The 24,921-nt window shown below is 44.4% G+C and overlaps 1 protein-coding gene across 1 annotated transcript in view; it reads left to right on the plus strand.

Annotated features, from left to right (window-relative positions):
- The window catches only part of RAB3C (RAB3C, member RAS oncogene family), a 153,691-nt gene that overhangs the window by 114,616 nt on the left and 14,154 nt on the right, over positions 1-24,921 (plus strand). The window contains exon 3 of the mRNA XM_040420169.1: positions 18,325-18,449. Within this exon, the coding sequence (XP_040276103.1) occupies positions 18,325-18,449 (125 nt within the window). The remainder of the gene's footprint in view (positions 1-18,324; positions 18,450-24,921) is intronic.

The raw sequence follows: 24,921 nt of genomic DNA on the forward strand, positions 1-24,921 counted from the left end.
AGTCAGGCTAATAGGCTAGTGGAATGACACACTTGTAACCTCCACTCTCTACTGACAATAATAGACGTAGACGTAAGTGCAATAAGAAAAGACTCCCCATACATTAAGTAGCTCACCGTTAGATGAGACGCTGTATGTTTGGTCACCTCGACGCATGTTTCGCGTAAGCTTTGTCAGGAGGGAAGCGGAAGAAATAAAGGGACCTCAAACTAATCCAATTGGTCCTATCTATTGCATGTACATGTATAAAAGATGGTGGCGTATTTCTTGGCGCATGCTCATTGTCAAATTCCCCATATGTTTCCTTCCTTCGGTCGTCGTCGGCTGCTCGCCATGTGACGTCCCAGTAGGGTCCATCGCTGCCCAAAACACCCACATTATACAATGCACTGCCTCAGCAGCAGTGTTCCCTAAACTCCAGTGCCCCTGCCCACAATGTACATGTCATAACATCTGGATGCTAGTCTAGAAACAGGACATTCTGTGTGAGGCTCACTGTGTTATCAGTGGTCTTACATAGGACTGGCTGCAGGTGACATCTACTACATTATCTATACTCAGAGAGCTATCACTATGTTATCTGTGGTGTTACATAGGACTGCAGGTTACATCTACTACATTAATTGTACTCAGAGAGTTATCATTGTGTTATCTGTGGTGTTACATAGGACTGCAGGTTACATCTACTACATTAATTGTACTCAGAGTTATCATTGTGTTATCTGTGGTGTTACATAGGACTGCAGATTACATCTACTACATTAATTGTACTCAGAGAGTTATCATTGTGTTATCTGTGGTGTTACATAGGACTGCAGGTTACATCTACTACATTAATTGTACTCAGAGAGTTATCATTGTGTTATCTGTGGTGTTACATAGGACTGCAGGTTACATCTACTACATTAATTGTACTCAGAGTTATCATTGTGTTATCTGTGGTGTTACATAGGACTGCACGGGACATCTACTACATTGTCTGTACTGAAAAGTAACCACTGTGTTATCTGTGGTGTTACATAGGACTGCAGGTAACATCTACTACATTATCTGTTCTCAGAGAATTAGCACTGTTTTCTGTGGTGTTACATAGGACTGACTGCAGGTGACATCTGCTGCATTATCTGTACTGAAAGAGTTACCACTGTGTTATCAGTGGTCTTACATAGGGCTGTAAATAACATCTACTACATTATCTGTACTTAGAGAGTCATCACTATGTTATCTGTGGTGTTACATAGGACTGCAGGTAACATCTACTACATTATCTGTTCTCAGAGAATTAGCACTGTTTTCTGTGGTGTTACATAGGACTGACTGCAGGTGACATCTACTGCATTATCTGTACTGAAAGAGTTACCACTGTGTTATCAGTGGTCTTACATAGGGCTGTAAATAACATCTACTACATTATCTGTACTTAGAGAGTTATCACTATGTTATCTGTGGTGTTACATAGGACTGCAGGTGACATCTACTACATTATCTGTACTTAGAGAGTTATCATTGAGTTATCTGAGGTGTGACTTGGATATGGTTAGGGAACGGTTGTGATGTGGCTGTGTTAAAAAAATAAAATAATTAACTATGGGGTGGAACACAGAAGGGGGATGGTCAGGGGGAAATGGAGGGATGGCGCCCAAGTTTGGTAAACAGCCCAGGTCCTATGATGCATTTAATACGTCCCTGCGGCAAAATCCCTTTAAAGCCTAATTAAATTTAGGCCTTGGTCACATCACATTAATGGCCTCAGTGTGACACATACGAAGGGACATACTTCCCAAGTGTGGCTGTGCTGGAGGCCTCCGACTGATGCCGTGAAGTGGCATAAATTTTCTTTCCCTGTTGTCCGCAGGTAGCCAACCACCAGCACTATAGTGTAAGATTTTGAGTTCCCTGCCAAACAGTTCCCTGTATTTCAGCTTCTGAAGTGGAATTGGGCTAGTGTCACATCTGTGGCAGAGCCTGCTGGAATTCTCTGGATCCAGCACTGCCGGATGTAAATGGAATGCCTGCCGGGCCCATTCAGTATATTTAACATTGACTGTATTCCTGGATCTGCCTCCGTCCTGATTCCCGGCAAAAATGCAGAGAATCGGACAAACACAATCCACTGCACGCTGCTGTTTGTCTCCAGCCAATTCCCATCATTCGCTGCCAGATCAGGCGGCCGGATCTCCGTGCCGCACATGTGAAACTAGCCTTATCATTGCAGAGCCAGGAATACAGTCAATGCTAAATGTTGCTGCTGATGAAACCTATTAAACTAAATACTTTAAACTATTTCTAAGGCTACATGCACACAAACGTTGTTTGTTTCCGAGTCTGTTCAGGTTTTTTTTTGGCGTATAGGATGTGGACCCATTCATTTCAATGGGTCAACAAAAAATGCGGACAGCACACCGTGTGCTGTCCACATCAGTATGTCCATTCCATTGTCCAAGATCTAGTAAAACTTTGCCTAAACAAATGTGCCAGTACACATGGAAGGTGTGAATGCAAATTAGGCAATTATAGGGATGAGAGAGGGATTCTCCCAGCATTTGAAGGGAAGCTTTGCTGATCCAATATTTTGCAACACAAAGTAAATACACAGGTCAGTGTGCAGCATCGTCCTCTTTGATGAAATGGAGAAAGACAGTTTCCATGGGAACCAGCGCTTGTCTTTCCCAGAATCTAATGTCTTTGTGTCTGTGTCTGCTTCTCGTCGAAGACTGGTTACACATTAATGCATCCAAATCTGTGTATACACACTTCATAAACGTTATTAACATAAAATACATATTGTGGGGATTCGCTCTGGTAGTTGGGATAAGCGGGTGCAGTACAGAGGCAAAGTACAAGTTCGTAATTCAAATGTCCGTGTTTATTCACACATAAGGTCAAACAAAACACTCTTTGCAGGGTTGGTGTTTCTTCACACCGACTAGAAAGTTAGAGCATGACAAAAACGTCACCTTGTCGTCAGTTCTGCCTCCAGCAGTCAAAATGCAGGCTTTAGGTGCCCTGCACTCCCGACACACAGGTCTCAAGTTTTCAGCCCAGCACAGGGCTCAGTTCCCACACCAGCGATTGCCAGAGCTCCTCTGGCAGAGAGAGGTAAATACTCTCAGCTGACACTGCCGGCTGGGTTTTATATAAGCCATTTAAGACCCGGCCTGGAACGTGGGGAGTAGTCACCCACCCTGCAATTTTGACTACTCCCAGTAAGAGCCGTACCGGATCAGCTATATAGCCATACTAAAATAGCAAAGTGTCAATCAGCATTAGCTGCTGCTGACAACTGAAAATACAGGCTCTTACTTCATCGAGGCCAGGAAACTCGGTGACACATACCTTCCGTCAACGACGGACCCTTGCGCCTTCCTACATACCTCCCCCTTTGTTCAACTCTGAGGTGGTGAACACTTGTCAGACAGTGTACCCGGGACAGGGCATATGCATTTCCCTGTAAGCAGCCTGCGCTATGTTCCACTGAGAACTTAAAGTTCTGTAATGACAAGAACCATCTCGTGACCCGAGCATTCCTCTCTTTGGCCTGGCTCATCCGCTGGTCGGTCACCAGACAGAACTTTCTCCCCAACAGATAATAGTGGAGCGACTCGAGTGCCCATTTGATGGCCAGGCACTCTCTCTCCACTATACTATACCTAGTCTCGGCTGGGGTGAGTTTGCGGCTCAGGAAAACAACTGGATGTTCCTTCCTATTGATTTCCTGAGAGAGTACAGCTCTCAGGAGCCTGAACCTTTTCTCCTACAAAGCCTGGCTGCGGGCTGCCTACTTCAGAGGCATCGGTCTGTACCTCAAACTCCTTCTTGAAGTCTGGCATCACCAAAACCGGTGACCCGCACAAGACAGACTTTAACATGGAAAAAGGCTCTTCTGCCTGGTCATTCCAGCGGACCATCACGGACTTCCATCCCTTCAAGAGCCCAGTCAACGGAGCCGCTAAAATGGCAAAATGGGGAACGAACCTCATATAAAAACCCACCATTCCCAGGAACGACTTTACTTGCTTAGTGGTGACAGGTCGTGGCCAATTCCGAATCGCGTCTATTTTATTCACTTGGGGTTTGATAACACGTCCAATGATGTACCCCAGGTAGTCTCCTCTAACCCTATCACGCATTTCTTTGGTTTAGCGGTCAGTCCAGCCTTCCTAAGGGCGTCCCCTACAGCCTGCACTTTGGGTAGATGACTTTCCCAGTCGGCACTGTGGATGACGATATCGTCCAGGTAAGCCGACGCGTACCGACGATGTGGACGAAGTACAATGTCCATGAGTCGTTGGAACGTGGCATTGGCACCATGCAGACTAAAGGGTAACACTTTATACTGATACAGCCCCTCAGGGGTGACATAGGCAGTTTTCTTTTTGGCAGCCTCCGTTAAGGGCACCTACCAGTATCCCTTTGTGAGGTCCAAAACAGAAAAATATCGGGCTTGTTCTAACCTCTCGATAAGCTCATCTACCCAGGGCATGGGATACGCATCGAACTTGGAGATTTCGTTCAGTTTGCGAAAATCGCTACAGAACCGTAATGTCCCGTCCGGCTTGAGTATTAAGACTATCGGGCTGGCCCACTCACTTTTGGACTTATCAATGACGTCTAGTTGCAGCATTAGCTGCACTTCCTCTGCGATGGCTTGTCGCCGACCCTCGGGTACCTGTTATGGTTTTAACCGGACTTTTGCCTGAGGCTCAGTGACATTGTCATGCTGGATTATGGAAGTGCGTCCAGGGAGGTCCGAGAACACATCCATGTTCCGACGAATGAACTCCCTGGCTTCCTGAGCCTGTTTAGAGGAGAGGCTGTCAGCAATTTTTACTGTGGCAACTGCTTCTCTTGCTTCAGACCTAGGAGCCTGAACCTTTTCTCGTACAAAACCTCGCCGTGGGCTGTCTTCAGTAGAGGACTCCCTATCTTTCCATGGTTTTAGTAAATTCACATGGTACACCTGCTCCGGCTTTCGCCGCCCCAGCTGGTGTACCTTGTAATTTACCTCTCCCACTTTCTCGAGTACCTCGTAGGGCCAATACTACCTAGCTAGGAACTTACTGTCTACGGTTGGTACTAGAACCAAAACCAGATCACCCAGTTTAAAGTTACGGACCCGAGCCTGCCGATTATAGACCCTACTCTGGGCTCGCTGCGCTGCCTCCATATGCTCCCTGACCAGAGGCAACACTGTCTCCATCCGTCCTTGCATCTGGGTGACGTACTCAATAACACTTTTGTGTGGTGTGGGTTGTTGTTCCCATGCTTCTTTGGCTATGTACAACAGACCACGAGGGTGTCTGCCATATAGCAGTTCGAAGGGAGAGAACCCAGTAGAGGCCTGGGGCACCTCTCGCACTGCGAACATGAGATAGGGCAGAAGAAGGTCCCTGTCCCTCCCATCCTTAGACACCACTCTTTTTAACATGTTTTTTAATGTTTTATTAAATCTCTCTACCAGGCCATCCGTTTGCGGATGATACATGGACGTCTGTAGCTGTTTTATGTGGATCAACTTACAGAGTTCCCTCATGACCTTGGCCATAAAAGGGGTCCCTTGGTTAGTCAGAACCTTTTTAGGTAGACCCACTCCGGAAAACATCTCCATTAACTCCTTAGCTATGAGTTTGGCGGATGTATGTCGCAGTGGCACCGCTTCTGGGTACCGAGTGGTGTAGTCGAGGACGACCAAGATGTGTTGGTGCCCTTTAGCGGACTTTGGTACTGGGCCTATGAGATACATAGCGATTCGCTCGAACGGGACCTCGATAATCGGGAAAGGCACCAGGGGGCTCCGGAAATGTGGCTGGGGGCTATTTACCTGGCCGGTTGGGTAAGACTTACAAAACTCTCCTACCTCTGAACACACAGGGCCAGTAAAACCGCTGTAGTATCTGGTCCTGCGTTTTCTGCCACCCCAAGTGACCCACAAGAATATGTTGGCGGGCAAGCTCCAATACGAGCTTGCGATACGCCTTGGGCACCACCAGCTGTTCAATATGCTCACCCCGTTGTTGGTTAATCCGATACAGCATTTCCTGGTGAACGACAAAACGGGGAAACATCGACTCGGCCCCAGGTTTTTGTGGTTCACCATCAATTATTACAACATTCTCCCATGCTTAGGATAAGGTTGGGTCCCGGAGTTTTGTGGTTCCGAAATTTTTACCGGAGACCTTGAGATCTGCCAATTCAGGACTCAGTGGCAAGTCCTCAACGTCTCCTACCAATACACTCAGTGGGGTTGTCTCCCCCTCTTCCACCCTGGCGGTCACCCCCTACTGCTGGTTTTTCTGCCTCTGGTTCCCACCCGAGCCAGGCCAACTCTCACAGCCGGCCACATGGCCAGGAAGCCCGGAAAGTCTCTCCCTATTATTAGTTCATAAGGTAAAATGGTGGCAATGGCCACCTCATGGGTCCACTTGCCGCCTTCCGTGGATAGAGACACCAGGGCAGTGGGATAGTCCTTTAAATCTCCATGTATGCACCTGACCCCAATTTTTTGACCAGTATACTCGTCGGGCTGCACCAGGGTAGCTCTTACCAGGGACACCAGACTCCCTGAGTCCAACAAAGCCACTGCCAGTGTGTCTCTCACTTCTACCTGGCACAGGTAATTATTGTCTATAGTCTCTTCGATACCTGATGAACAGAGCTTCCTGGCGTACAACGAGTTGTGGTATAGTTAGTCTCCATGGGTTCGCCCCGATGGGGACAGTTGGCCCTTACGTGGCCAGACTCCTGACACCACCAGCATACTATTGGAGCCGGGTCTATGGGGGGGGGGGGGGGTGCGGGCTTGGTTGGCACAAGTCTCTGGGTCTGGGATGGAGATTGCTGGGGTTTGGTTGCCCCCCTTCCAAACAAACCCCCTTTCAAATTCCTGGTAGCCTTATAGCGTTCCACCAGGTCCACCATCTCAAGGACATTACCAGGAGACACCTGGCCGGGCCAGTGCTGGAGGGGGTACAGCAAAGCCCTCCAGAACACATCAGCCAACAGACGGTCCAACATAGCAGTGGGACTCAGCACGTCAGGTTGCAACCATTTTTGCAACAGGTGTGATAAGGTATAATACTGGGGCCTCGCGGGCTCAGCCGGGTTAAAGTCCCACTGATGCACCCGCTGGGCCCGGATTAATACATTCACCCCCAGTCTCCCCATGATCTCACCCTTTACTGTCGGGTAATCAGCCGCTTGATCATGCGGTAAGTCGATGAGCGATGACCTCAGCCCATTGCTCCCGGGGTAGCTTCTTTCTCACGGCTACCTTCTCGAAGATCGCCAAATAGGTCTCGACGTCGTCTGCGGGGGTCATCTTGCATTGGGTAGACTGGGACTATAAAGTAGCCCTGGAAAAAAAAACTAAAAGTGGCCTATGTTTTAGGTGGGTCGAAATTGACTGAAGGCGGGGCAACACAAGTAGGTGGGGTCAGCAATACCATAGAGCAAGATACCATTCTTGCAGAACCAAAGAGCAGCACAATATCTTGCCCCAAAAGCTGTCCCTCTATGGCGGCCATCAATAGCTGCCATTTTCTGTCCTCCTCCTCCACCTGTCTCTGATTAAGATGGGGAACAGGGGGCTTAGGAGGTGAGATGCGGGGCAACAGCAGCTGAATTCAGGAGGGCATGTGCAATTTCTGGCTGGGTACATGAGTACCTGATTCTCACATAATGAATTACTGCTTAGAGCTCATTATGTAACTGGCCAGTGGCAGAGAGGAGGGATTTGACAGCCCCCTTGGCCGGGAAATTTCCCTATAGGGTCTATGGGCAGTTTACCCCTTCTGGTTACTATCTGTAGACAACTAAGGACTGTAAGCTCTCTTTATATACAGTTGCTAGCTGAGCTAGAACCTTCTAGTGGGAGGGGTTGAGAGGGAGAATCATAGACTAAACAGAAACAATGTTACAATTTTAGTCTGTCATAGATTTGTACAGAGTTTCAGTGCAAGTCTATGTGAATGACTAAGCAGTTTTTCCAGACATAAACAAGTCTTCAGACATCAAAAAGAGCTAAACCAGACATTCAGAAGGTCAGTGTGTCTGTTATTTTCCCTCTAAAACTTTGCATAGGGAGAAAGTCATATAGTCTCTCAGTATTAGTTGGCTGTGCATTAACTCTTTTCACAGTGCAGTGTAGATAAAGTGCAATAACCGTGCAAATGAACAAGATATCTTTTACAATAAACATACAAATTGCAGTTAAACAATAAGAAACAGTTTAGGTCATCAGTATCTGATCGGTTGGGAGTCCGACACCCAGGAACTCCACCCATCAGCTGTATGAGAAGGAACCGGTGCTTCTGTGAGTGCTGCTGCCTTCTCGCAGCTTACCAACCACAGCGCCGTACATTGTATAGCGGCTGTGCTTGGTATCGGGCTCAGCCCCATGCACTTCAATGGGGCTGAGCTGCTCCTAGGCCACGTGACTGATGAATGTGACGTCACTGGCCTAGGAAAATCTGAGAGAAGGCCGCTGTGCTCACAGGAGCGCCAGTTTCTTCTCAAACAGCTGATCGGCAGGGGTGTCGGACATCAGATACTGATTACCTCTACTAAGGATAGGTCATCAGAAAGTCTCTAAAAACCCCTTTATCCATTAAAAATGCAATAAAGTAGTGAGTTGATAGGGGCAAATGTCCAGAAACATCCATAGTCCAAAGTACCCTTGCTCCAGGGCACTACACATTCTACAATAAACATTTCAAATTTATGTTCTACCATGACCCCACCAGCTCTTATCTTAGATATCCCTCCACCACCAATCCTAACTAGATCCACAAGACAATCCTATTTTCTTAGCCTGAGTGCCTAGAGCTAGTAACTCAAAGAGCACTCCTGATTTGTACCAAATACTGTAATGCTGATCACAATGCTTCCTGTCAGACAGTCATAGCGCTTGCTGCTGCCACAAGGGGGAGCTTAATGCAAGCAGTTCACTACTAGGTGTATACATCTATACGCAGTGTGCTCCCCCAGGGGTGGCTGAATTTTATCATTTAAAGGGAATATGTCACCAGAATGGCCCTATAGAGCTAATCGCATGTGCACACTGATCACGCTGCCATGGTTCCTAAACTGTTGTTCTTGAAGTTCATAATCAATATATTTGTGTAAAAAACAACATATAAAATCTACTTAACATCATGAATAATGTCTTAGTATAGTCACTGGGGTGTGTCCACCACTGAGCTAAGTCACTGAATAATGCTGGCAAGCCCACCCGCCTCGCTGCTGTAGCCCACCCCTACTATCCTGTATGTCAGCAACTGGCCAGAAGCACTCCCTCAGCGGCCAGGATCCAAGGTATACAACTTGGCTTCAAGCGCTCACTGCGCATGCCTGGATCATGGGGGTCCTATGGCTATATATATATATATATATATATATATATTTTTTTTTTTTTATTATTTTTTTCTTAAATAGCTGTCCTCTTTAAAAAGAGAAATAACTCAGAATTGAAGAAAAATCAATTAGTCAATGACATGACAGAAAATTGGGACAATATATCACAGGCAGACAAACCAGTCTTGATAAATGAATCCTCAAAGTCCTTTTCAGGAGAGATACCGCAGTGCTTTTACAAGAGAAGAATATTTCTTCTATTTTGACAAGCCTTCGGGACAGTACAATAGGGAGATAAAGGATAAGTGTTTCTGTCCTCCGCTCCTTAAATACTCGTCTGACTGCTGTGATATTTCCTTTTGCCGTAATGAACTATTTGCATAACAGCTTTTCGCAAACAATCCATCATTTCTCGCAATGAGGTTTACGTACAGAGCTGTCACAATTCCAAGCAGATACTGAGATCCCTCTGTAGGTCGTAATGTATGATTTCATTCTTATAATTAGTGAGCCTTGAAGAAAAAAAAAACTGTCTTTTAGATCGGCTTCTGCAGAATGGCCCTCCTTTCCGAGATTTTAATGCCCTATTATCCATTAGTGTTTAATGGATGGAGACTTTTATGTTCTCAAAGGAGACTATTCTGTTGGTTAGGGGGTCACTAATGCAGAGAGGAGTAATTGGGTGCCAGTGCTCGGTAGGGTGCAGCGAGTGACTGCGCCCACTCATAATATGAAATTTACAAGAAACTGAAATATCTTCTAGGGATCCACAAGAACTGTGAAGAGTGATTTGAAGAAGAGTGATTTGAAAATGTTCCTGATAGAAGATGATAGACAGACAGAGTTAATTTGTGTTGGAATAAATGTAGTTCCTGTGATCTGGTGTGGAGGGTAAGGTTAGATACTTGGTGTCTGCTGGAGACTGGGAGTAGGTGGGTTACATGTTGTGCAGTGGGTGTGGGATAACATATTACTTGGCATCTAGAGCAGTAAGAGATGTACAGACGTGTCCATTTTTACTCTTGGCTGGACATGTCCTGATATGTGTGATGACCAGCTTTTTAGAACAACATGAATTCACGATACTGTGTCACGAGATGCCTATCATGTAAGTGTCTATGTGTGGCCATCCAGTGGTTGTGAAGTGAGTTGCAACCTGTCAAGGGTATTGCTAGCATGTTGCGATATGGTATTCAATTGGTATTGTACTCAATTGGAGTTAGAGCTAAGGTGGACACATCTGTAGGTTATAGTCTGTCATGTCTGTAGGTGTGTGACCTCAATAATGTGTTTGGTGGGGTGTACAGGTGTCCAGAGAGCAGAATAGGCAGTTTAGTGAGTTTAGGAGAGAACAGGTATAGTATATAGCCTATTTAGTGGTGGGAAGGGGGTAGGTAGGTCTCACGGGTCACCTGAAGCTGAGGAAAATGAAAATAGGTTAGCTAATGTCCTGTGAGAAAGTAGTTCATTGAATCCCCAATATGTAGGGGTAAGGGGTGCTACTATAGTGCACGCTCTACCACAGTGTCCTTAGTCTGTAGTGATGTGTAGACCCTCACTCATAAATCAGCAGCAATAATGTCAATAATTCCTTAGCTATGGTCCATCAATGCAGGCAGTGTCAAGCCTCAACCTTAAAGGGGTTTTCCAAATTTTAGATACGGATGACCTATCCTCCATATACAGTATATCAACAATACCATATCATAGAGCGTAAAACACCTGGCACCTCCACTGATCAGCTGTTAGCCTCCAGTGCCATAAACATAATTGCGTCGTAAATATAATATATGTAGCAGAAGACTCTGTCTACTGTGTAGTGAATAGGAGCTGAGCTGCAGTATGCCGGCATGGCCACTACACAGTGAATAGGGCTTTCGGCAACCAGATCCACCCACTGTTATGGTTCTGCCACTGGTGGCAGATCCCTGATCAGCAGGGATGCTGTGTGCCGGACCCCTACCGATCTGATATTAATGACCAAGGTCATCAAATCCAACAGGTGGAAAGCCCCTTTAAGGATGATGCCTGAATGAGGAGATGGCATCTACAGTTTCTCTTCCTGTTCACCGCTGCTGTCTATGGCAAAGACCATAGACCGCAGCAGCAGACAGAAGAGAGAAGGGAGACGGCACATGTGCACTGCCAGCGCCATCTCCTCATACAGCTGATCAGACCCCCACGGATCTGATATTGATGATCTAATCTGAGGATAGGTCATCAATACCAAAAGCTTCGGAATACTCCTTTAAGTGATAATTGGTATGAAAATGAGCAACCCTGGTAATTTCTCTACTGTTTTCATGAGTTGTGCACACATTTATGGCAATCCTATGATTATTTCCCATGTGATCAACAATTTCCTAATTAAATATGTTTGTAATTAACACATTTTACACACTCCACTGTCCTGCAGTAGCTCCGGCACTGGAACCGCACAGGTAGGTCTATTGTGTAGTTGTCAGAGCTGGTAACTGCAGCACTGCTTCCATTCACTTCAACCCTACACAGTGGTCGGAGTTGTGTAACTCTAGCACTGGTTTTCAGCACCAGAGCTACTCGTGAACAGCTGATTGGTGGGTCTGTGGGATGTTGGACTCCACTGATCAGATATTGATGCCTATCCGGAGGAAAATCCATTAATATTAAAATCCTGGAGAACCCCTTTAATTATTGTGCATTCGCAGTGGATGAAGGGAATTTGTCTATTGGAAATGAGAGCTTTATAGCGCTCTCCGTATTCCGTCCCATTATTCTGTTACACCCCCTCCAGTCCTTCATACGCCCCAGGAGTAACCTACAACCCTCACAAATACTGATATCTAAAAAATACGTTACTGATAAAGTAGAGGTGACAAAGCAATGGACAATACATGAAGATACAGATGCAAGACATTACATAGAGGACACCACCACACACAGCGGCCTCCTTTCCTGCCCTCCCTGGACACTAAGGAAACGTGGCCAGTAATCTGTATGTAATATTTCCAGATCCCAAATATATACCGTCTACTGGATCTACATCAACTTACATCCAGTACCCTGATTTAATGAGCCATTCGCAGTTTCACTGTACCGGCCGTGCATACTTACACGTGCATGGCTTAATCTTTGAGACAAGCATATGCTACTGGCAGGATCAACCAGGTACATATAGAGATTCATGCATCTACAAATATCTATACATGCACAGGAAGCAAACATCTAATATAACCTGATTCTGAGGGAAGTGCTGTTTGGCCAGGGGTGGCAGGGAGAGAGTCCCAGAGCTTCACATGTCCTATAGGTTCCTGTGTCTCAGCCCTCTCCATGGACTCCACCCCATGACCACCCAACTACCTTCCAATCTGCTGGCCAAGAAAACGTGGTCCATCTGCTTCTCTAACCGCTTTACGATGTGTCCCTGCTGTCCTTGAAATGCTAACAAGGGACACAATGGCCTCTGGGCCTACTGAGAGGTCAATGGGTGAATATCACTGAATAATATCAGTATATGCTACATTCATTTACTAGGTATCTGGTCATAGGACTGAGGGTTTGGCTGGGAACTATATTGCCCTGTAACAGCAGTCATTTCACTATGTTCTTATAATGTTTTCGGGTTCAGTCTTCGGGTTCTTATGGAATTCCGTATTGGATTCCGTTATCAGGGAATATAACGGAATTCTATGACGGAATGCACCACGGAAGCCTTTAAGAAGCATTCTGTTTTGCATGTCGTCATAATAGAAGTCTATGGGTAGCATAACAGATCCATCTGGTTTCCGTTTATGCAAGACAGGACTCCTACATAACGGAAACCAGACGTATTCCTTATGCTGCCCATAGACTTCTATTATGACGGAATGCCTCTTAAAGGCTTCCGTGGTGCATTCCGTCATAGAATTCCGTTATATTCCGTGATAACGGAATCCAATACGGAATTCCACATGAACCCGAAGACTGAACCTGAAAACCTCTAGGAGGTCCCCAAGGTGTTAGGACCTGGCTGCGGGTGCTCTTTTCACCATCACTATTTCTTAGCTTGCAGTTCATAGAAATCAGCTAGTTGCTGTTTGCGTTTCACAAGATAAGTTCAGCTGAAATTTGGCCGGCCTCGTTATATATGCAAGTGATATTACTGAGCATAAAGGGCTAGAAGATTTATGCTTATTAGAGCTTGTAAAACATTTGACATGGTTTTAGTAGCTGTAAAATTGCCAGTAAAGCACCATATGGTCCCTGCAATCATTTCAACCCTCAGGCAGCACTAAAATATTCAGAGGTGAAACACACACTAACTGTACCAACCACCGGCCCTTTCTATCCACCTTTTATTGTCCATTAGTTCGGTAGTTTTAACATTAAGCCCAGCATTTAATTACAGATGTGTCAATGGAGAAATAGGTGTCATTTGTTAGGGGCATCAGTACCACACCGAGCAGCACAATTACTACCCCCCTCTTGCCACATACACAACTTCTCTATGGCGGTTTACAATATTCCGCTGTGTCGAATGTACCTTGCTTCTAGCTCATTAATAATTCACTTTGTTGCAGATGTCATGTCCTCGCTATTCTTATTCGGGAGATTTTAAACCGACCAAAACAATTCAGCTGCCATCGAGAATCTGTAGTGAGCGTCCCCCGATGGGCAGAATATCAAAACATATCATTACAGAATTACTACCAAGGGAAAGGGACAGATTTAAAATAAATTATATGTTATTTCAATGTCTTTGCCTACAGACAGTCGTTATGGAATAAGCCAATTTCCACTAATTGTCAGGAAAGGGGTTTATAAAATGAAAGTCCATTGAAATGCCTGAGCTTAGATAAGCAGGTTGTCACACTGACAATGGCAAAAGGAAGCATGCAGTTTTAAAAAAAAAAATGGGAAAAGTATTAACTTATAAAGTTGGACATTTTATTCACCCAGTATGTTCAAGGACTGTTCATAAAAATTGTACCAAGCAAGTTAGAATTTATTAATCACCATTGCAGAATATGTACAACAGCTTCATGACCAGTTCATAGGAACGACATTTTTGTAATCAAATTTTCATTTATTTATTTCCATCACTGACATATTCCTCAGCACCTTACAGATATGATCATTACTTGCTGTCCTTAGTGGAGCTCATAATCTAAATCCCTTATCAATATGTCTTTGGAGTCTGAGAAGAAACCCATGCAAATACAGGGAGAACATACAGACTCCATGCAGATGTTGTGCTTGATCAGATTTGAACCTAGGACCCCAGCGCTGCAAGGTGACAGTGCTACCCACTGAGCCACCAAGCTGGCCACGGTAATGCAACATTGCTGTATGTTCTTCCAGAACATTCATTCTCATGATGACTAAGGGGACTTTCACATTTGCGTAAGTTGCGTTGTGAGCATCCGGCAGGCAATTTCGTTGCCGGAACTGCCTGCTGGATCCGAAAATCTGTATGCAAATGGATATCATTTGTAGACGGATCCGAAGGCAGATCCGTCTGGCAAATGCATTGAAATTCCGTCTCCGTCTCTCCGGTGTCATCCGGGGAAAAAGGATCCAGTGTTTATTTTTTTTGCATTTTTAAAGGTCTGCGCATGCGCAGACCGGGAAACAGGTTCCAGAACACAATGGAAATGAATGCCGGATCCGGCATTCCGGTAAGTGTTCCGGAATTTTGGCCGGAGAAAATACCGCAGCAAGAGGGACCATTCAGAATGCATTAGTATAAAACTGAAGCGTTAATACCTTGCCAGCTCTAAATATATAGCCTTTGAGAAAACCCTGCCATGTTATGTACTTCAGAATTGTGCCTACTTCTTGTGTATATGCTACAACCTCCATCAACTATTTAGTAAGGCTATTTTCACACTAGCGTTTACCATCTCGGTAGGCTGTTGCGGCAGGGAGCAGCCTGTCGATGATGTCTGGATCCGGCATTGCCAGATGCTTTACCTGACACCCGGCGGAGATCTGGCCGTAACCTGGCAAAGATGTTGAGAATCAGCCAGGCAAAAAAAATCTGTGTGCGGCCAGGTCTCCATAGGTCCCCATTACAGTCAATGGGGCAGAACGGCAATGCAGTAACTTCTACCAGAACAGCCTGACAGTGAGAGGGACTTTATTTATCATAACCAAACGGGCCTGGTCATAGCCTTCACCATCCGCCAGCCCCTCAGTCTCCTGCACTCCTAGTTTGCACCTTGCTGTCTATCCATCCAGACACTCCAGCCAACACAAGGCAGACAAGCAGGAGACCCGAAATCCAGGGTGTGCCCCTAGGGGAAGAAGGGTTGCATCTTTCAAACCACTACATGGGCATCCTGTGGAGTGCCGAAGAGGGATTCACCACTGTGAGGACTATGACCACCCTCAGCGCCATCGCCACCACTCCCATCCTCTCCAATGACGGTCCACCATGCAGAAGAATCAGGCATGCTGGACTTTTACTGCTTTTGTTTTCAGGAGATAAGCTGCTATCGGAGGAGTCTGGCAGCAGCTTTTCCCCTCCCCTAATTCACTATATACACTGCGTGCAGAATTATTAGGCAAATGAGTATTTTGACCACATCATCCTCTTTATGCATGTTGTCTTATTCCAAGCTGTATAGGCTCGAAAGCCTAATACCAATTAAGCATATTAGGTGATGTGCATCTCTGTAATGAGAAGGGGTGTGGTCTAATGACATCAACATCCTATATTAGGTGTGCATAATTATTAGGCAACTTCCTTTCCTTTGGCAAAATGGGTCAAAAGAAGGACTTGACAGGCTCAGAAAAGTCAAAAATAGTGAGATATCTTGCAGAGGGATGCAGCACTCTTAAAATTGCAAAGCTTCTGAAGCGTGATCATCGAACAATCAAGCGTTTCATTCAAAATAGTCAACAGGGTCGCAAGAAGCGTGTGGAAAAACCAAGGCGCAAAATAACTGCCCATGAACTGAGAAAAGTCAAGCGTGCAGCTGCCAAGATGCCACTTGCCACCAGTTTGGCCATATTTCAGAGCTGCAACATCACTGGAGTGCCCAAAAGCACAAGGTGTGCAATACTCAGAGACATGGCCAAGGTAAGAAAGGCTGAAAGACGACCACCAATGAACAAGACACACAAGCTGAAACGTCAAGACTGGGCCAAGAAATATCTCAAGACTGATTTTTCTAAGGTTTTATGGACTGATGAAATGAGAGTGAGTCTTGATGGGCCAGATGGATGGGCCCGTGGCTGGATTGGTAAAGGGCAGAGAGCTCCAGTCCGACTCAGACGCCAGCAAGGTGGAGGTGGAGTACTGGTTTGGGCTGGTATCATCAAAGATGAGCTTGTGGGGCCTTTTCGGGTTGAGGATGGAGTCAAGCTCAACTCCCAGTCCTACTGCCAGTTTCTGGAAGACACCTTCTTCAAGCAGTGGTACAGGAAGAAGTCTGCATCCTTCAAGAAAAACATGATTTTCATGCAGGACAATGCTCCATCACACGCGTCCAAGTACTCCACAGCGTGGCTGGCAAGAAAGGGTATAAAAGAAGAAAATCTAATGACATGGCCTCCTTGTTCACCTGATCTGAACCCCATTGAGAACCTGTGGTCCATCATCAAATGTGAGATTTACAAGGAGGGAAAACAGTACACCTCTCTGAACAGTGTCTGGGAGGCTGTGGTTGCTGCTGCACGCAATGTTGATGGTGAACAGATCAAAACACTGACAGAATCCATGGATGGCAGGCTTTTGAGTGTCCTTGCAAAGAAAGGTGGCTATATTGGTCACTGATTTGTTTTTTTTTGTTTTTTGAATGTCAGAAATGTATATTTGTGAATGTTGAGATGTTTTATTGGTTTCACTGGTAAAAATAAATAATTGAAATGGGTATATATTTGTTTTTTGTTAAGTTGCCTAATAATTATGCACAGTAATAGTCACCTGCACACACAGATATCCCCCTAAAATAGCTAAAACTAAAAACAAACTAAAAACTACTTCCAAAAATATTCAGCTTTGATATTAATGAGTTTTTTGGGTTCATTGAGAACATGGTTGTTGTTCAATAATAAAATTAATCCTCAAAATTACAACTTGCCTAATAATTCTGCACTCCCTGTATGAATGCTTGACTGAGCAAAGCATACATATGTATGAGAGGATCATCGGGGATAGCTTTCATGTATGGCCAGCTTAACATCTGTAAACATGGTCTTTATAAGTATTCTGTGTGCGTGAGATTTTTTATCTTCATATAGAAATTTATATATTCACACATAGTAGATCTGTCGCAGAAATTTCATGACTGCCTCATTCATCAACAGAAATCCATACATTTGCTGCAGAATCAACCCCATTCAGATATATGGAACAGATTTTCGCAGACATTTCTAAAACAATTCGGCCACTTGTGGTCTGTGATTACCACTGCTTTCTCCTTTGCATAAGCTCTTTTATTGTAGCGTTTATAATCCATGAAAAATGCATGCAGCAATTCCGTGATGACTTTGCCGTGACTTCACGTAATATGAGCGATTTTTAATTTGGTGAAATAATTTGGAAAAACGGGAATATACTTTCCAGAATCCCAGATGCAAAAAATAATAACATTGTACTCTTTGCAGACCTGGAGATTAGGGGCTCATGCACATGACAGTATTGTGCCTCCATCTCATATACACAATTTGTGTGGATTGCACACGGACCAATTCATTTCTATTGGCAAAAAAAGTATGTCTGTACCGCACATTAAAGAACCTGTCCTCTATATCGTCATTTCTAGTGATGGGAGTAAGAAAAATGTGGATTGGACATGAATGTTGTCCATATTTTGTGGATCCGTGGTTTGCAGACAGCAACAGGGACACAGTCATATGGATGAGGCCTAAGAAACATGCTGAACATGCTGTGCTGTTCGTGTACAGACGTTCTCTATTGTCTGTGTCCCCTGAATTAAGAATTCATGTGTCTGGGAAAACAATATACCTGGATTTAAGAAGATAAGTAACACAATTTTGTTATTTCAGGTCAACGCAAATCAAAACCTACTCATGGGACAACGCGCAAGTGATATTGGTCGGTAATAAATGTGACATGGAAGATGAACGAGTGGTTTCGGCAGAGAGGGGGAAGCATCTAGCAGAGCAACTGGGTGAGTAGCAGAGTTTAACATTCATATTAGATTTCAAACCACCTTTGTTTAATCAAGAAAAATACAGTATTTACCCACTATGGACTTTTTAATGATTTATTCAAATGATGATTGAAACACTAAAAAATAGGTTTGATTTGGCCGAATCGGTTTACATTCAATTTGGGTCCAAATTGACTATACCTCAATCGACTGGCCTGCAAATTTGGACTATTTTTGCTTTCTAGTCTCTCACTTTTTACTTTATTTATTTTTTCATCTTCTGTGTGTGTCTCTCTCTCCAAAATATGCCCAAATCGAACCACCAAAAATTCGGATTCGGATGCAACTAAAATTGGTACAAAATTCGGGTTGAATCTGATTTGATTAGAATTGATTTGCTCATCTCTATTTATTAACCGCATAAAACAGAAGCAATCAGAATGGACCATGAGTTCACAAACACATGTACAAAAACATAGTTGATGAGGAGCACCATGGAGTAAGCTGATAAATAGTGCCATACAGTGCCCAGATCATACAGTATATTGAACAAATAACCTGTCTACACAGCAGTTATCATCAGTCCTGTCTCGCTGGGCTGGCCTGTGGGTGTCATGTGCAGAAGCTTTCCACTTCTTATGCTAACTCCTGGGAGCCACCAATAATAAAAATAATAATAATAATAATAATATTTATATAGCGCCATCATATTCCGCAGCGCTTTACAAATTCATAGGGTTCATGTACAAAAGTAACTGGCTAATACTAGTGATGATCGAGCACCCCGATGCTCGGGTGCTCTGCCCAAACACACCGGGATGCTCGGGTGCTCTACCGAGTACCCGAGCCCTATAGAAGTCAATGGGAGGACCTGAGCATTAAACCAGGCATCCCCTGCTCTGAAGATGGGAGGGTGCTTGGTTCATAGGAAAAGGTCAGAAATTGATGGAAACACCACCGAAATGGGTCAGGGACAGCATGGGGAGGATGTCTGGATGCATCTTGGACTACAATGTCGCTGCTGGTAATGATGTTGCCCGAGTTGTACGCCGCTTTTACAGACTGACCATAAAACTCACAAAACCAAAGATAAAAGCGATTTTAGATGAAAAATTGTTAGGAAACATTCTTTCCTGTATATTTACTTTTATATAAAGAGTAAGTTCAGACAAAATTTTTTGTGATTTTCGGAACTGGGGCCATGACTCAGAGGGACGGCTGGTGGTTTTGATTGTGTTGACCGGACTCTTGGACGATCAAACTGAACTCATTGGAAGAGGAACGGCCGGTGGCATCTGTATTGTACCTGTAGAGGTGAAATTCTTGTACCTGCGCAAGCCGAACCACAGCCGAAACCTTTGTTGCCACAAACGTTTTCATTAATCAACAACTTAAGTTGGAGGTTCGAAGACGATCCCCGGCAGCGTTATTCCCATTTCCCGCCGAGCATTTTCTGGGAAACTAAAGTCTTTGGGTTCCGGGGGGAGTATGGTTGCAAAGCTGAAACTTAAACAAATTGATGGAAGGGCACCACCGACATCAGTCCACAAGCCTAAATGGCAACATTTTAACCGCCAGTAACTTAGAAAGTTGGGCGGTTAGTGCCATGGCCTGTGCGTGGGTGGCTGGGTATTTGCACATGCGTTCAAATGCCTGGGGTAAAGACATTTGGACGCTGCGCTGGGACAGGGAAATGGATGTGGTCGCTGATGGTGCTTGCGACGGTACAGGTGCAGCGCGGGAGACGTACCGGTACGTCATGTGTTGTTCCGATCACCGACGCCCGGTGATCGGAACAAGGTGCCTGCTCAAATCATTGAGCAGGCACCTCGGCTAAATGCGCGGGGGGGTCCCGTGACCAGGGGGGTCCCGTGATTCAGACCTGCGGTTTGCGGCTTTTACCTGGTGCGGCGGCGGTGCCATTGGGTCCCCATGCGGCTGTAGGGGGGACCCGATGTCATGGAAGGCAGCGCGATGCCTAAGGAAGGCATCACGCTGCCTTCCGGTGAAGAGCCTATGAGATCCAGCCCCCTGGATCTCACAGGCCGGAAGCTGTATGAGTAATACACACTGTATTACTCATACAGCCAATGCATTCCAATACAGAAGTATTGGAATGCATTGTAAAGGATTAGACCCCCAAAAGTTCAAGTCCCAAAGTGTGACAAAAAATAAAGTGAAAAAAAAAGTTGAAAAAAAAAAGTTTGCCTCAAATTTTTTAAAGTTTCAAGTAAAAATAAATAAAAACGTCATTTTCCTCAAATAAAGTTAAAAAAAATTGGTAAAAAATAGGGGGGGAAGGTAAGTATACATATTAGGTATCGCCGCGTCCGTATCGACCGGCTCTATAAACCTATCACATGACCCCTCAGATGAACACCGTAAAAAAAAAAAAATTCAAACTGTGCTAAATAAACCATTTTTTGTCACCTTACATCACAAAAAGTACAACAGCAAGCGATCAAAAAGGCGTTTGCCCACCAAAATAGTACCAATCTAACCATCACCTCATCCTGCAAAAAAAGAGCCCCTACCTGAGACAATCACCCAAAAAATAAAAAAACTATGGCTCAGAATATGGAGACACTAAAACATAATTTTTTTTGTTTTAAAAAAGCTGTTATTGTGTAAAACTTACATAAATAAAAAAAAAGTATACATATTTGGTATCGCCGCGTTCGTATCGACTGGCTCTATAAAACTATCACATGACCTAACCCCTCAGATGAACACCGTAAAAAATGTAAAATAAAAACTGTGCTAAATAAACCATTTTTTGTCACCTTACATCACAAAAAGTGTAATAGCAAGCGATCAAAAAGTCACACGCACCCCAAAATAGTGCCAATAAAACCGTCATCTCATCCTGCAAAAATCATACCCTAGCCAAGGTAATCGCCCAAAAACTGAAAAAAGTATGGCTCTCAGACTATGGAAACACTAAAACATGATTTTTTTTTGCTTCAAAAAAGAAATCATTGTGTAAAACTTACATAAATAAAAAAAAGTATACATATTAGGTATCGCCGCATCCGTGACAACCTGGTCTATAAAAATATCACATGATCTAACCTGTCAGATGAATGTTGTAAATAACAAAAAATAAAAACGGTGCCAAAACAGCTATTTATTGTTATCTTGCCTCACAAAAAGTGTAATATAGAGAAACCAAAAATCATATATACCCTAAACTAGTACCAACAATACTGCCACCCTATCCCGTAGTTTCTAAAACGGGGCCACTTTTTTGGAGTTTCTACTCTAGGGGTGCATCAGGAGGGCTTCAAATGGGACATGGTGTCAAAAAACCAGTCCAGCAAAATCTGCCTTCCAAAAACCATATGGCATTCCTTTCCTTCTGCGCCCTGCCGTGTGCCCGTACAGCTGTTTACGACCACATATGGGGTGTTTCTGTAAACTACAGAATCAGGGTCATAAATATTGAGTTTTGTTTGGCTGTTAACCCTTGCTTTGTTACTGGGAAAATTTATCAAAATGGAAAATTTGCCAAAAAATCTAAATTCTGAAATTTCATATCCATTTGCCAATAACTCTTGAGGAACACCTAAAGGGTTAACGACATTTGTAAAATCAGTTTTGAATACCTTGAGGGGTGTAGTTTCTTAGATGGGGTCACTTTTATGGAGTTTCTACTCTAGGGGTGCATCAGGGGGGCTTCAAATGGGACATGGTGAGAAAAAAAACAGTCCAGCAAAATCTGCCTTCCAAAAACCGTATGGCATTCCTTTCCTTCTGAGCCCTGCCGTGTGCCCATACAGTAGTTTACGACCACATATGGGGTGTTTCTGTAAACTACAGAATCAGGGCCATAAATATTGAGTTTGGTTTGGCTGTTAACCATTGCTTTGTAACCGGAAAAAAATTATTAAAATGGAAAATCGGCCAAAAAAGGGAAATTTTGAAATTGTATCTCTATTTTCCATTAATTCTTGTGGAACACCTAAAGGGTTAACAAAGTTTGTAAAATCAGTTTTGAATACCTTGAGGGGTGTAGTTTATAGAATGGGGTCATTTTTGGGTGGTTTCTATTACGTAAGCCTCGCAAAATGACTTCAGACCTGAACTGGTCCCTAAAAATGTTTTTTTTTTAAATTTCTGCAAAATTTCAAGATTTGCTTCTAAACTTCTAAGCCAGTGTTTCCCAACCAGCGTGCCTCCAGCTGTTGCAAAACTACACCTCCCAGTATGCCCGCACAGCCAAAGGCTGTCCGGGCATGCTGGGAGTTGTAGTTTTGCAAAAGCTGGAGGCACGCTGGTTGGGAAACACTGTTCTAAGCCTTGTAACATATGGGGAATGTAAAGTAATAACTATTTTTGGAGGTATTACTATGTATTATAGAAGTAGCGAAATTGAAACTTGGAAATGTGCAATTTTTAAAAAATTTTGGGTAAATTTGGTATTTTTTTATAAATAAAAATGATTTTTTTTAACTTCATTTTACCAGTGTCATGAAGTACAATATGTGACGAAAAAACAATCTCAGAATGGCCTGGATAAGTCAAAGCGTTTTAAAGTTATCAGCACTTAAAGTGACACTGGTCAGATTAGCAAAAAATGGCCAAGTCCTTAAGGTGAAATAGTGCTGAGTCCTTAAGGGGTTAAACACATCATCTTGTGTGAGTGTGAAGGCTCTAGAGGTTGAGAATCAGGGCACAAGATCTCATGTCCCTCTTCAAAAGTGCTTGGGGAGAGGGCCAAATTAAGTGATGGGGGTGAAAATAGCTCCTCGGAACATCCGAGTACCGGATCGCTTGTTTGGCCAGACTCTACTGTACATGGTGGGAGGAAGGATTATCAGGGTGAGGATTGTGTTGTTGACCAGACTGTTCTCTACTGAGACTGGACTTGGTGGAAGACAGGGTGGTGCTTAACCCAGTGGAAGCATTATCTGCTGCAATCTAACCGACCACCTGGTCGCACTGGTCTGACTTCAAGAGTGTTGTCTTGCGACGCCCTGCAAACTGGGACATGAAGCTAGGTATCATGGATGACTGTTTTTCTTGTGCTCTGGCAGCAGGCACAGTCCACGGCCTCTGCGTGAACCATCAGAATCACGTCTACTTGCCCGTCCCTTAATACTCGCCTTCTTCATATTGACACTGGATGTCACTGATATTTGGATTAAATATAGGCCTCACACACTGTCTAGAAATAAGTGTATATTTGCTTCTCACTGGTCACAGAAAGCAGAGTTTGAACAATACAGAAACTGACTGTAACTGCAATTTGGATTAAATATAGGCGTCACACACGGCCTATATATCAGTGCTGATTTGCTTCTCACTGGTCACAGCAAGCAGAGTTTGTTTAATGCAGAAACTGACTGTGTAACTGCAATTTGGATTAAATATAGGCGTCACACACAGCCTAGATATCAGTGCTGATTTGCTTCTCACTGGTCACAGCAAGCAGCGTTTGTAGAATGCAGAAAATGAATGTCACTAACGGTCGCCCTGACACAAAAAAATTATTCCCCCAAAATAAATTTTGCTGCCACCTCTAACAATAGTCCTTAAAAGGACTTTTTGAGATCAAATTCGCGCTACACTCGCTCTGTCCCTTCCTAACAGCAGCTCTCCCTGACTCGCAATGAGCCGAACCCGCGTGACCGGGTGCTATATAGCACCCGATGATGTGTGCCGGCCAGCAAATCACTGTAATGCCAGTAGAAAACATGTCTAATGGCATTACAGTGATGGCAATACTTACCAGCATGTTTATTGGCTGCTTAGAAGGCGCCAAACGTCCGGGGAGGAGACTCGAGCATGGCGCTCAAGCAGGGGAGTAGCTATAGGTGGTGCAGAGGTAGCAGTCGCTACCGGGCCCAGGAGCCTGAGGGGGCCCAAAGACCCTTGTGCTGCATAAGAAGACACACAAAGCACTGAGGGACGGGGGGCCCAAGTCTAACTCTTGCACCAGGGCCCATGAGCCTGTAGCTACGCCCCTGCGCTCAAGCACATGTGGTACTCGGCAAAGCACTCGGATCTGCCGAGCATAGCGATGCTCGAGACGAACCGGTACTCGGCCGAGCATGCTCGATCATCACTAGCTAATACTGAAACACTAGGAGTCGGAGCATATAAGGTAGTTGATTGTGATAAGTAGGATTCAAGCCATAATTGAACTGAAAGGAGTGGTGCCGGACGATTTGCTTCGGGTTTGGGACTGTTAGAGGATCGAGTTCAGGCCAGAGAAGTTGGTCAGGTTGAGGTTTACTCGAGGAATAGTAGTTTTACGTAGCTTGATAAGCCTGCCTGAAAATATGTGTTTTTAAGGTGCATTTGAAGCTGGAGAAGTTGTGAATTGACCTCATATTCCGGGGCACCGTATTCCAGAGACTAGGTGCAGCTCGAGAAAAGTCTTGAAGACGGGAGTGAGAGGTACAAATTATGGAGGTTATTAATCTTAGGTCGCTAACAGAACGGAGAGCACGAGTAGGGTGCTAGTCAGAAATGAGGGAGGAGATGC

The sequence above is a fragment of the Bufo bufo genome, chromosome 2 (assembly GCF_905171765.1).
Source record: "Bufo bufo chromosome 2, aBufBuf1.1, whole genome shotgun sequence".
Taxonomy (NCBI): Eukaryota; Metazoa; Chordata; class Amphibia; order Anura; family Bufonidae; genus Bufo; species Bufo bufo.